The 13,986-nt window shown below is 34.1% G+C and overlaps 3 protein-coding genes across 3 annotated transcripts; 1 reads left to right on the top strand and 2 right to left on the bottom strand.

Moving 5' to 3' along the window:
• Positions 1 to 1,363: 1,363 nt before the first annotated feature.
• Vti1a (Vesicle transport through interaction with t-SNAREs 1a) lies at positions 1,364 to 5,542 on the bottom strand. Its single transcript, XM_026645241.2, has 5 exons — positions 5,279 to 5,542; positions 4,939 to 4,997; positions 3,226 to 3,346; positions 2,705 to 2,910; positions 1,364 to 2,600 (listed from the first exon to the last, which is right to left on the bottom strand). The coding sequence occupies exons 1-5, from the start codon at positions 5,370 to 5,372 to the stop codon at positions 2,451 to 2,453; spliced, it is 630 nt and encodes a 209-aa protein (XP_026501026.1). The 5' UTR covers positions 5,373 to 5,542; the 3' UTR covers positions 1,364 to 2,450.
• An 816-nt stretch (positions 5,543 to 6,358) lies between these two features.
• LOC113404367 (tyrosine-protein phosphatase non-receptor type 13-like) lies at positions 6,359 to 10,158 on the top strand. Its single transcript, XM_026645238.2, has 2 exons — positions 6,359 to 6,529; positions 6,787 to 10,158. The coding sequence occupies exon 2, from the start codon at positions 6,796 to 6,798 to the stop codon at positions 10,000 to 10,002; it is 3,207 nt and encodes a 1,068-aa protein (XP_026501023.2). The 5' UTR covers positions 6,359 to 6,529; positions 6,787 to 6,795; the 3' UTR covers positions 10,003 to 10,158.
• Positions 10,159 to 11,769: 1,611 nt separating this feature from the next.
• LOC113404368 (heat shock protein 60A-like) lies at positions 11,770 to 13,861 on the bottom strand. Its single transcript, XM_026645239.2, has one exon. The coding sequence runs from the start codon at positions 13,726 to 13,728 to the stop codon at positions 12,001 to 12,003; it is 1,728 nt and encodes a 575-aa protein (XP_026501024.1). The 5' UTR covers positions 13,729 to 13,861; the 3' UTR covers positions 11,770 to 12,000.
• Positions 13,862 to 13,986: the final 125 nt, after the last annotated feature.

Below are 13,986 nucleotides of genomic sequence, written 5' to 3'. Positions count from 1 at the left end.
AATAGCTAATGATTGGGTGGTGCCTTCCCAGAGGCATACAAAAAGCTTACTTGTGGTTCACCATTATAACTATAGCCTATTCCAATGGTAGTAACAAAAAGATAAACCTTAGGTTTAAGTATTTTATGGGATTTGCTAATAACTCAGCTATATTGTGCACTACTAAGAGTTTATAATTAATATAACTTTGTTTATAATCCAACACTATTACACTTAACTATTTATTTATTTCCACTTTAATTTTCTTCCAAAATTCCGCAGTTTCGTCGACGTTCAAAACGCCATTTTTTCGCAAATCCATAATAAATATCATAGATTAATCAAACTCTCAACCAATGATATCGCGTCAATTTGCTGTCAAATGTTGTTTATTAGCCTTTTTTCATCATGGTTGAAATAGAGTATAGTATGTGACGTATTGTGTCACTCACCTTGCACGTTTGTATAGATTTGGGAAATTTAGAATACTAACAATTATTTTTAATTTACCTTATTATTAATTTTTTTCAATTTAATTTTTTTTTATTTCTTTACCCCCAACCGTACCGATCAATTGCATTCGTGTCTTCTCCATCCTTCGTGACATTGGGCTAAATAGTCTGTGCCCTGTCGGCACAACTAAAAGCCATTGAACTAAGAATTGAATTGATTTGAAATAAAGTAAAATCAACTTAACTTACTGGTAATAAATATAGTGTGGTGTAGATTCTATTAATCCAACCAAGAATGGGAAATGTTAAAACTCACAATAACTGAGTGTGACTCTGAGTCAGCTAAAGCACCGAAGTGTCAATAAGTCAAACTTTAATAAAAGACTTGAAATGACATCGTTCCACTTAAACTTACCACGGTTCTATATGCTTACTAAGCAAGACTTGTTTTATTTAATTAATAAATAAAAAGTAGAAATTTTATTATTGAAGGAAAATAAGGGATTTCAAAAAATATAAACAAATTTTATGACATCAGAAATTTATTATCATATAAACAAAAGCTTAGCGAGAATTTTAAGAATCTATCTACAATTTTCTAGCTATAGTATATGACAGTCTCTTATAAGAATCATAATACAGATATACACAAAATATAAACGAAATGACAATTAACATAGTTTCTTATGAAGAACAATAACAAAATCACCCACTTATAAACTAGAAATTAATCTATTAAATAATTTAATTATTAATATATATTAATGATTAGGGTTGCTACTGAACAGATATCTGTAACGGCATATAAAATACACCTCCGTAATTACAGTTGTGTTTAGCTATGTATGGCTTAGCTAACTATGTTTACCTTTTTTGATTTAAAATAAGTAGACAGACTGGTCTAATTGCCAGTAGGACTCTAACATGTCACTAAGTGGATAACGAACGGTTATATACTTATCTACGAATATAGATGTCTATGACCACAATACCATTAGGCCCTAGAAATTTAAATTTCATTATTGATTACTCTATATATATCTATGTTAATATTTTGCTTTAGCTGCGATTATATGGAATTTACTAAGATACTTTAAAAAAGTTAATAATTCACAAATAAATAATCGTAAGATATTTTAATTACAAATTAAATGTTATTATAAATTATTAATCAATCTTTTACATGTCTTTATACCGTTGATAGTCATGTGACGTGTTGGAAATTTTCAAATTTAGAATATGCATTTTCATAATTACAGTTTATACTCTGTTTCCTAAATTTTGTATAATATTACACCTAGAATATGAAATATCTATTTTTTTAATAAGAAAATAAACTGTCTAAGAAATAAACCCATTACATTAGTGATATAAAAAAAAATTCAAACGATCACAGATAAATAATAATTCTTACTACTAACGCCACTAGATTAAATTTAATAACGTGCGATTATAACCACTTATTAATTGTAATACGTCGGTTTAAAATAAACTTAACAATGAAGTTTCCTTAATTATATTCATTTTTATCTTATTATTAGGATTAAGGAGATCGCATCGCAGCGTGTGTAGCGCCGCCCGGACGCCATGGCGGCGGAACTTAATTCGCAACGTGTTTACATAAATAATGCGAATAGCATATTACACTAACGAAGTAGATCAAACTAGTTTTAATTATTTCTCGTCATGTAGAATATTCCCCACGGGGGAACATCATCGGTATCCAACCGTCGGCCATCGGCGGCAGGCTCGAGGGTGGCCGGAGGCGGCAGGAGGCTCTCAGATGGAGAACAGCCACCGCAGACACATGCGCTCGTCGCGGTTGAGCACCAGGTATATGAGGTTCTCGAGGCGCCGGAACATGTACACGAAGTACACCGCCGTCATGGTCGTGACGGAGCCCGCCACGAGCCCGATGCCGAAGCTGGCCAGCGGCCCGATGGACGGGTCGGCGCGCCGGCGCAGGCCGGGGCCGGCCGCCGGGCCGGGCCCGCAGGCGGAGCCCGGCGCGGCCGCGTGCTAGGGCGCGTAGGCGTACAGCGCGCCCGCGCCGAGCGCCAGCAGCGCCAGCAGCAGCAGCGCCAGCACGGCGCGCTCGCGCAGCAGCCGCATCAGCATGCTGTTCATGAGCCGCGACGAGCGGTTCAGCTGTGCGTCCGTCTCGCGCAGCTGCGGGTGCGAATATTCGAATTCATTAATACTGTAAACTGCTCGTTCGCGGTTCAAACTTACAGTGTATCACAGTCATAGGTTATTCAGAAAATACGACTGACCCGTCCGCGAGACCTCTGAATCGTTTCCCTCTGAGCGTTCAAGTCTTGGAGCACCGCGGCCCCGATCTGTTCGGTTTCCAGCAACACCTTGTAGCCCTCGGTGAGATTCTTGCCGGATCTCTCTAGTCGTTCCGTATTATCTAGCAGCTTCCGTCGCTGGTCGTTGACCATCGACCAGTCGTCATATTCCTCTTGGTCTATATTATCTGGGAATTATTTTAATAAACTATAGAGTAACAATACCTACTGACTTGCGTCGCCACTTTCATGTGATAGAACACATTAATACGCATGCGTTTATATTTTGTCGCTTGCGTATGTTAGTCAAGTAATCAGAAAATAAATATAATGTTATTTCATGAATGTACTGTACGCACACATGTTCACACACAATAATGATATTACACGAATGTGTTATACTTCTGAAAATGCAGTAACAAAACTTAATTACTCATAGTTAGGATTTTCCTTTTACGTTGTTGAGATATTGACAAAAACAAAACTAATTTGAATATACTTACAAGCTGCACTATTGCTCGCCACTGATCGGTATTCTTCTCTTACTCGCTGCAGCTCAGCCCTGTAGGCGCCTACCCTCGACCCAGAGCCAGCGCCTCTGTATTCCAACTCCAACTGTTCAAGCTGGGAAAACAAATTTTAATTCATAATGTTATATTGAAATAAACATATCTTCTTCATTATTAAAACTCGACTTAAATAACGAGCACTATTAGTTCGTTATTTTATAATATTACGATTTCGTACGGGTAAGATCAGTCTCGATAGTGTCTTATGGACCGGGACTTCGAGCCTCCATACTTACAGGTCAGGCCTATATAACGGCTTATACAAATATTTTTCTTCTGCTTCAGTGTGATATATAACCCAAAAAATATTTAGAGAGAAAATAAGGAAGTGTAATTTAATTGTCTGGCAGCACTTAGAAGTAATAATAATTGCCAGTTATATTAAGTACAGTGTATTCTAAACACTAGAGGACTAAACCTGACGCGATATCATGCATCGAGAACTTGAACAATCTATGATATTCATTATGGATTTTCGAACAAAAGGCGCGAAAAAGGTACTTGGTCAGTTTTATAATCCCCATCAGGACCACTATTCTCAAATTCTTTAGGGCTCCGGAATTGGCTAAGTTGGCCCTGAGTATTATAACGATTTTATCCTGATTAATTTTAAAACCAATGACATATACACGTTTCCTTAGCAATTTATTCGCCTGTTGCAAAGCGTCGTACAGCCCACCCCTCGTATTTTATCATTTTAATTGCAAATTGTACCATATCGATCATAGTTTGGATAGTTTCACTGCATTTGATTCGATAGCGTCCGGAGCGCCAATTTATGATATATAGAGTTTTAGTCAAATAAATCGTTTAAAAATTGTACATACAGGTTATTTTTAACATCTTCTGGAGTGAAAATATTGCATTAAACGCCTACAAGGTCACCACGCGAAGGTAATCACACTCATGAGCCTACATCGTTTCAGATGGCAAGATCCGGATTTTTAGGCTCTTAAATAACAACCTCGTAAAAGAACCATTGAATTATTAAATCTATGTAGGCACACTTCAAGGTTCACACCCCAATTACTTTCAGAGAAACAGGAGAAACCCATTAAACATGGATTGTTAAAGCCTGTGTAGTAATAATATCATATGTATAATTACTTTTTTAGTACCACTATATATATTTCGATATCAAAATTAAAATAATGTGTTTTTTAAAGTATGCTCTTATTAGAACTTTGGAATTATGTCAAAGAATTAAATTAAATGCAATGCTACCACCAGTTTCAACAGAGTTCAACCAATGTAGGTTCAACCGATAGGAACTGGGAAGAAACTGAACAGTTAATCTACGATTAATGAAACAAAAATAATAATTTAATCCATAAATAGAATTTAACTAATAAAAATATCAGTCCTTTTTAACGTTTATATATTCTTGTAAGGAGCCTTATCTATTAATGTTTTTTAACTGCAGATTAAAATTCATTTTTTAATTAATTCATGTAAAATATAATATGGTCTAAATCATAGAATTAACTTGGAACAATAAAATATTTCAGAATATTATATTTATAATATATTTTGTCTTGAAAGGATCTCTTAACATTCATGCTTAAGTTATAAAATATTAATGTTACTTTTTTTACTTGGATAGTAGAGGGAAAAAATTAAAAAGCCAATAAAAAAGAAAATACATACCAAATCATTTGCTTCTTCGAAATTCGACTGGATTTCTCTTGACAAATGATCACGATCGTCTGAAAAATTATTAATTTCCTAAAAACTACTATGTATATATAAAAAAAAAAAACATTTATTAAAATTTATTATATATGGCAGCATTTAACGTATTGAAAGTAAGCAGCTACAAGTCTTAATTATAAGAACCAATACAGAACCCTTCCACCCTTTCAAGTCAAAATAACTTAAAATAAAATAATTACAAAAAACAATGTTACCTACAAACAGACATTAGGTCTAATGTTATAAAATATGGCACAACAAATCATTCAAATGTAATATTTAAAGTTAAGCTTACCGTCGCTAGCAGATTTTAATCGCCCTATTTTAGCTGTTATATCAGCTGTTAGGACAGAGTACTGCTGCTCGTATGACTGAATTAATGTAGACATTATAATTAAGTAACGCCAAATAACATCATACCACTAACATCAATGTACATTTATACGAAAACACTTTCTATCAAATTAACAAAAATATAATTGCAATATAATTTTATCGTTAATCAACGTCAAAATCTCCCTTACTATCAATAATTATAATTTATAAGTCAATAACAGACCATAGTGTTGCTACTTGCTAGTTCAATAAATCTTAAAATTATATAAAATCGATACTATTATTTAATACATTAGATAATGGAGTAATTAAATAGTATTATTACATTCATACAAAAATAAATTATTAAGCAATTAATCACTGCATTTTGAGATCACGTTTTTACAAACGCATTATAAATTTTTTGTTAAGTAACATAAAATGTTATAATGTAAAATTTACTATCCATTAATCAAGGAAACTTATATAAAATATAATAATTAGTTTTATTTAAGCGATTAATATATATAACAAACGCGACTCTTTTATAAAACCACAAATTCACATGGCTAAATCTGAGTAAGCACTACAGAGGTTTTGTGTTTTTAAGACGTAAATTCGATTTTTCATCATCATATTTCGATGGTTTAGGATGGTTTATGTAAATCTTCAAATATGAAGGATGAGGAATCCTTTATGCGGAAGACTTGAGACCAGTAGAGGATCATTTACTGGCTATATAGTACTATCTTATTTCCTTACATTATTAAATAAGGATTATTCTATATAATATATTATATACTGATACTAATGTGTTTATTATGTTTACTACCTACTTAAAATATTTACATCATGAGTTTAATAAAAATTGTACAAGTTATCAAAATAATTTGACTCTTTTGTTACTATATTATAAGCATTCTTTTGTCAACGCTTTTTACAGAAGTATACACTTATTACACTGCTTGCATCCCAGAGTATTGAACAAGATTGTATAATGATTATAACGAATACTCATGGTAACAATAGCAACACTAAATAGTTAGAAAGTTTAAAAAAAAATCGAGTCAAGCAACAAGTGAAATAAAAACGACAGGTTGAAGTTGAGCTGTTATTTACAATTTTGCTTTCAAGTTTATGTAAATATGTGTTAATAATCGTAAAATGTAACAAATTTTGGAGTAACTATTTATAATCATTCGATTTGGAGAATAAATGTACTCATATGAAAGTAAGTATTTTGTAAGCTGCGAAGTTTTTTATATAAAATTATATTGTATAATAATTGAAAATATATGAATCATTAATAACGTTTACATCGTTACTATAAACGACCAAGGCGAACTACTTTGAGAACTTACATATTAATCATATCGTTAGACGATTCTTAAAAAAGAGCTTAGTTGCATTCCTTATTAACTTACTTAGTCATGAATAAGACTTTTATTTGCATCATTAATAATTATGTTAATTGCCTTCACTTTTCAGTAAAATAATATGCCTCGAAATTGTGATGAAGACTCTGGACGAAGTTCCTGCTCAGCGACCTCGATAACACTAAGTCCAGTTTTCGATATCCATCAAATGGAGCCAAGAAAAATGTCGAAAGAAAAGAAATTCTCAACAGATCTCAAAGTCTGTACGCAGCCTAGAAATTTCGCTAATATTTTAAAATCTCCTGACGAAAGAGACCCCTTTCCTAGTTGCAGATTAACAAGGAACCATAGAAAAGCAGTGTTCACAGTTTTCGATACACCAAGACTAGGGGGTTTAAGTAATGCCCATTCCTCAATAAATATAGCCTCCAGTACACAAATTGAAACAAACATTCCAGATACAGTATCTATGACGGCACTAAATAAAGAGGAAGATTATAGTAAAAAAAAGAATTTTAATTCCAACTTTAGATCTGGAAAACCTGTTCAAAGAGCAGCTTCAAGACTCTATAGAGCAGAGAGCCTGAAAGGCAAAGAAGGTTGTGTAGGGCCAGAATTCATCGTCAGAGCTTCTCAACCTGTTAAACATTTAGATTTAACTATCTCAGCATTATGTGATAAGAAAGTTATAACAGTTGTGCTTCTAAACGGCCAGAGGATTGAAGTTATTTGTGATCCTAATACAATCACTGCTGGACAAATATTTGAAGCTTTAGTTTTAAGTGAAAAATATGAGCATAACTTTATGCTTGGTATTGCAATATTGATTGGTGGGGATTTCGTATTTTTACCAGATGACTATAAAATTAAGAAAGTTGTCGCTGATCAATGGCATAAAACAAGCAGCAAGCTCAGTAAAGGTACTGAAGAGATATCTGTCTCATTATTTTTAAGAATAAAGTTTTTTCTACCTATCAATGTGTCCAATAACATACAAGACGGGGAATGGAGGCATAGAGTTTATTTACAGCTTCGACGAGCAATTGTAGAAGGACAGATGTTCTCAACAATACAGAATCTCATTTTATTAGCAGGATATGCACTACACATAGAGTTTGGTGAATTTTCTTATAGAGAACATGGAACTGCAGATTATTTTTTATTAGAACATTATTTACCTGAATCTCTTATTATAAATGACATGACTGATGTCAAATTTCGAATGAAACGAGCTCACGAATCTAGACGTGGATTGGACAGGAGTAAGGCCATTATAAATTACATAACTATGGCTCAAACTTTTAGAGATTATGGTGCACACTTTTATTCTGCTATTTGGGCAACTAGAGATGGCTTTTGTAGGGATGTATGGCTTTCTATTGGACCAAGAGGTGTGACCATTTATTCAAGAACCAATAATAATTCTGATGAGTCAAGTTCTAATCCAAATCGCATTGTGTTGCAGAGTTTACCCTGGCATCACATACACACATTCTATTATAACAAAAAGAGTCTTTACATAATGCCTAATGCCTACTCTGGTCTGTCTAAAATAGGAATCAAATATAAACTTAAAATGACAGATAATAAGAGTTATTTTGCATTTTGGTTAGTATCACTACACCACAGACTGTATTTAAAACTATATGCAAAAGATGATTTTGTGAATTATTTATCAAGTGAATTAAATTGCCCCTTAAATGTTCAAAATAGTCCTAAGAAAGTAGATTGCAGTAACTATCAAGACAGTTATAATCTTGCTGTAAGGAATCCTAGAGTAAGAAGGCCAATCAAAAGAAGGTTTAAAGTGGACCTTTTCAGTGATAAAAAGTCCCAGAATAAAGAAAATGAAAAGCCTTCTACAGAACAGTTATTGAGACAAATATTATCACCTCAACCAAGTGATGAGAGTATTATAAGCTCACCAAATAGATATGGTCAAAGGAGTTCCTCAAATGAGGGTCTGTCTTCATCAGAAAGTAGCTTACCAAGGAGACATGGGGTGAAAATGGGGACAAGAGTCTTCAATGGTATGAAGTCTACATTAGATGGCAAATATGCAGGCTCACCCTTAAAACTTTTAACAGTGAGATCAGATGGTGATTTAGCAACTGCACATAGTGATTCTGATGATCTGAGCTCTGAGCAGAGGCAACATTGTAATATAAATAGTATGCAATTGCTACCAGAGAGATGCTATAGTCAGAACATGATTCAAGCACCCACTGCTTATGTTCTAGAGTCCCCAAAAGTTTATTCAGATGTATATAGCTATGATACTGGAAATGAATCTTGTGTGAATACATCCATATTTGAAAGGCTTGATAACATGGAATGTGTTCAAGGAGAAAGAGTTTTTGTTACAGCTGTTTTAGAAAGAGATAAGACAAATGCTTTGGGTTTACAAGTTGCTGAGGGTTCTGATGGCAATGTGTACATAAAATCTATAACTCCTGGAAGTGCTGCTGATGTATGTGAAAAACTTCTACCTGGAGACCAAATAATATCTGTCAATGGACAAACATTACTTAATTTAAAATATGACAAAGCTTTAAATATGTTGCAATCAGCACCACAATTAGTAGAACTTATTGTATTGCAAAATACTTCCAAAAACACAATTTGTGATTCACAGTTAGATAATACTCTATATGTAAAAGAAAAAACTAGTAGAGGTTTGAAAAATAGTTTAAGACATAGTATTGCTAGTGCATTAGATGTAGAAATAACAGATGACGAATTATTAAATGAAGAAGCACTAAAAACTATATACGCGCTTATTAAACTAACAAAAGAAAAAGTCATAAGTAGAATGAAAGAAAAATCTGTAAAAGAAAACATTATTACAGGAAGCAACTTGCAGAAATGTCGATCAGAGATTAAAGTTTACGAAAAGTCAGATTTAGGTAATTATTCGTCCCACGAGGACACGCCGCAGAAGAAATCGGCTCAGAAATTCAACACATGGCGTGGCCAACTGACTAACAGTAGACCAAAACGACGACCCTTAAGTTTAAGCATTCCAACCGACGTCCACATACCCGATGATTATTTAAATGAAAAAACGAACAATCCACTGACGAGAAAGTCTATTCAATCATCAATTAATAGCCTCGATCAATCAGTCAAGAGTTCCTCGTTAAAGAATGTAGCTTTGCCAAGGAACTTCGGTCTTAGTAGACGATGGCTTGGACCAGTGAGGTATCCAGTAACACCTTGTAAAAACAGCAATATTATTGATACTGAATGTGCAATTGATGGCAATGTTGTAAGAAGACATTTTATTTATGGTACCGGTGATTCGGACGAGGAACAAATATTTTTGTAAATTTAATTATTATATTTTTTTATAATTATAACAATAGCTGTATAATATTTTATATTAATAATTTTAATGTATATTCGTTTAATATCCATGTACCTGTTAAATAATATAGAATTATTTTTAAGTTACTGTATAAACCTAAATATGTTTATACTTATGTCATTATATAAGGTACGACTATTGAATATTTTTACTATGTTAGTAATATTGAAAATAATATTAACTTGAATGTAATCATAACTTCATTGTATATAAAATTCAGTGATTTCAGAGACAAGTTAACAGACGACAAATTTTTAATAATTGTGTTTTATTATGATCTTGACAACTTATAACATTTTTTTATGTCAAATAAGTTGTATTCAAATCGGAAAACAATGTAATACAAATTACTAAGTATTATAGCTTGGCGGTAGAATATATTATGATGAGTGGGTGGTTCCTACCTCGACGATCTATCACAAAGCCCTACCACCAAGTAAACCTTGGAATAGCCCTTTTTTCCAAGCACTGCCGTTTTTATAATAAATATTACCGTATATTTGTTGCAACATTAATACAGTATATAATTTGATACTTAATACAGTATGTTGAAAAAATAATAAGGCATTTGGTAAATGTGGGTATAGAATTACATAATAAAATCATTAGACTGGTATAGACCAATAATTTTATTACAAATTTATTTGGGCTCAAGATTTTTTTATATTATATAACATTAATATTTTTATGTACTTTTAACAAATGTCGATATAAATTAAATAATTAAACTTGGTAGAAATAATGTCTTACACGAGAAGTTGGTAACGATGTCATCAAAAACTATTTGTACTGATAAGAAAAGCTTAAACGTTACGATAACTGTATCTTCAGTTCGTAAAATTAGCTGAAATTAAATAAATCTGATCTAAGCAATCGCTGTATGTGTGTAATAACGAAACGATACCTAGCTGCTTGCAAAATACGCAAAAAGGCAACTACATTATACAGATAGGTCGTATTCAGCAAATTATGCATTACCGCTGTATCTACAATATTATGTCACCCATCGGCTATGCTTGGCATTAATTTATTTAGCAAGCACTTAAACGAAATTATGAAGTTAACGTACCTAACGTAGCCAAAGATTGACGAAAATAAATAGTTAAATAAGTACATAAGGCCTGTTGAAGTTTTTTCTTGGATAAAACATACATAGTAACAAGCCAATTTATTTTTGAACTTACAATAAATTTATGCTAGATAATACTGCTTGTAACTGGTTATCTAATGAGACAACCATAAATAGTGACGGTGCCTATGTATGTAGATTCGTTTTGTTCGTATAAGTTCAAGTTAGAATATTATCTAGGTCGTTGACTTTAGCTTTCGTTAAATATTCAAGACATCAGATATTTTACTTTACAGATAAACAGTTATTTCGTTTAAATATTATTGTGGATCTATTAGGTTAAATATTTATCGTTCAGCTATTTTTGAAGAAGTGTAAATGGGCTACTTGATGGTTAATGGCTAGTGTTTATAGACAATTTCGCCGTAATTTTAACCATTTCTTAGATAACAAACGCTCCACCAACTTCGCGAACTGAGATGTTGTCTCTTATGGCTGTAGTTACACTGGTTCACTCACCCTTCAAACTGAAACACAACCACACTAAGTATTGCCGTTTAACGGTAGATAATATGGAGAGTAGGTGGTACATACCCAGATAGGCTTGCACAAAACCCTACCGCCAAGTTCTATTTCTTAATAACAAATAAAACAAAATATGGATAACATTTATTTATTTTAAAAAATAACACCTTGCTCCACTGAAGCAAATATTAAACTAAATATTTCTAAGACAGCCGTCTCTATTCTAACACAATCAGACTCAATAATAAGAAAAATAATCATTCACTGCACAATTGTAATTCATTCATTCATTGCAATACCTTTAACAGGTGATGTAACTAATATAGTTCTGTACACCTTAAATGCATATTAAGTCCTTAGCAAGTTTACATCATTCCCCCCATTCCGCCCATACCTCCCATGCCACCCATGCCTCCCATACCTGCCATGGGGTTCGCTTCCTTTTCTTGTGGCATTTCGCAAATAACAGCCTCTGCTGTTGTGAGGAGAGATGCAACTCCAGATGCGTCTGTAAGTGCTGTTCTAACAACCTTTGTTGGGTCAATAATTCCCTTTTCAATCATGTTAACATATTCATTGTTCAAAGCATCATATCCAAATTCAGGACCAAGATCTTCTACTTTAGCAACTACTACCGATCCATCAATACCAGCATTTGTAGCAATCGTCATACATGGCATTCTGAGGGCCTTCTTAATGATTTCAACACCAGTAGCTTGGTCAGAGTTTGCAGTTTTCAGCTGATCAAGGACTGGGATGCACCTAATTAGAGCAGAACCACCTCCAGGTACAATACCTTCTTCAACTGCAGCCCGGGTTGCATTCAAAGCATCATTGACACGGTCTTTCTTTTCATTGACTTCAACTTCGCTGGATCCACCAACATGTAAAACTGCAACTCCTGAAGCTAATCTCGCAAGACGCTCCTGCAGTTTTTCTTTTTCATACTCTGAATTTGTTTCCTGAATCTGGTCACGGATCTGCTCTGCTCTCCTGTCAATATCAGACTTTTTGCCCTTACCTTTAAGAATCAAAGTGTCATCCTTTGTGATAATAACTTCACCGACTTGTCCCAGGTCTGAGAGCTGAACATCTTCTAACCTAATGAGGTTGGCATCATCTCCAAAAACAACACCACCTGCAGCAATGGCCATATCACTGAGTGTAGCTTTCCTGTTGTCACCGAAACCTGGGGCCTTAACAGCGGCAACTTGCAAACCAATCTTCAACCTGTTCACAACAAGAGTTGACAGTGCTTCTCCATCAACATCTTCAGCAATGATCACTAAGGGCTTTCTTTGCTGGTTAGCTAATTCCAATGCTGGGATGATTGTCTGTACATTGCTAATTTTCTTTTCCGAGAAGAGAACCAGAGCATCTTGGAACTCGACTTTAGCTCCTTTAGATGAGTTGATGAAATATGGTGAAATATAACCTCTGTCGAATTTCATACCTTCGATGACTTCTAATTCATCGTTAAGTGTTTTGCCGTCCTTGACAGTGATGACACCGTCGCGACCGACCTTCTTCATTGCATCAGCGATAAGCTTGCCGATAGCCGTATCACCGTTTGCAGAGATGGTGGCGACCTGCGCGATCTCCTCTGGTGTTGTAACAGGCTTGGACATATTCTTTAACTTGTCTTTCACAGAGTCTACGGCCATCATCACACCTCGGCGAATTTCAATTGGATTAGCACCCTTTGAAATTTTTTCGAAACCTTCTTTTGCAATAGCCCTGGCAAGGACCGTAGCTGTGGTGGTTCCATCGCCGGCTTCTTCGTTTGTATTATTCGCTACATTTTGTACGAGTTTCGCTCCAATATTCTGGAATTTATCTTTTAGCTCTACACCTTTTGCAACAGTCACACCGTCTTTGGTTATTTTAGGTGAACCCCAGGACTGTTCCAAAATAACGTTCCTACCTTTGGGACCCATTGTGACTGCAACAGCATCGGCGAGGACGTCGACGCCCTGAAGCATGAGGGCTCTTACATCAGCACCGAACCTCACATCTTTGGCATATAATCTGGAGAACTGATGAGATTTATTTAAAGAAACAGTTTGTCGGACTACACGAGGCAAGCGCAACATTTTTAAGTTATATGGAATGATATATTGGACTTCACAGAATATTGAAAGTACTCTGAGCTCGTACTTCTCGAAGATTCTCGTCGAAATCGCAAAACGTGATTCTTATGTGCCGGTTATAGGTTATGTCATAGTCACAGATAACGGTAAAACGAGAAATCATTTTTACCAATAATTTTGAATCGTTGTTGCATCATTTTATATAATTATATTTAATGTTATATAATATACGAATGAAGTATTTTGGAAATGAATATTATA

Source organism: Vanessa tameamea, chromosome 17 (genome assembly GCF_037043105.1).
Source record: "Vanessa tameamea isolate UH-Manoa-2023 chromosome 17, ilVanTame1 primary haplotype, whole genome shotgun sequence".
Lineage (NCBI taxonomy): Eukaryota > Metazoa > Arthropoda > Insecta > Lepidoptera > Nymphalidae > Vanessa > Vanessa tameamea.
The sequence above is the reverse complement of the archived record's forward strand: the minus strand, read 5'-3'. Positions and strand labels throughout refer to the sequence as shown.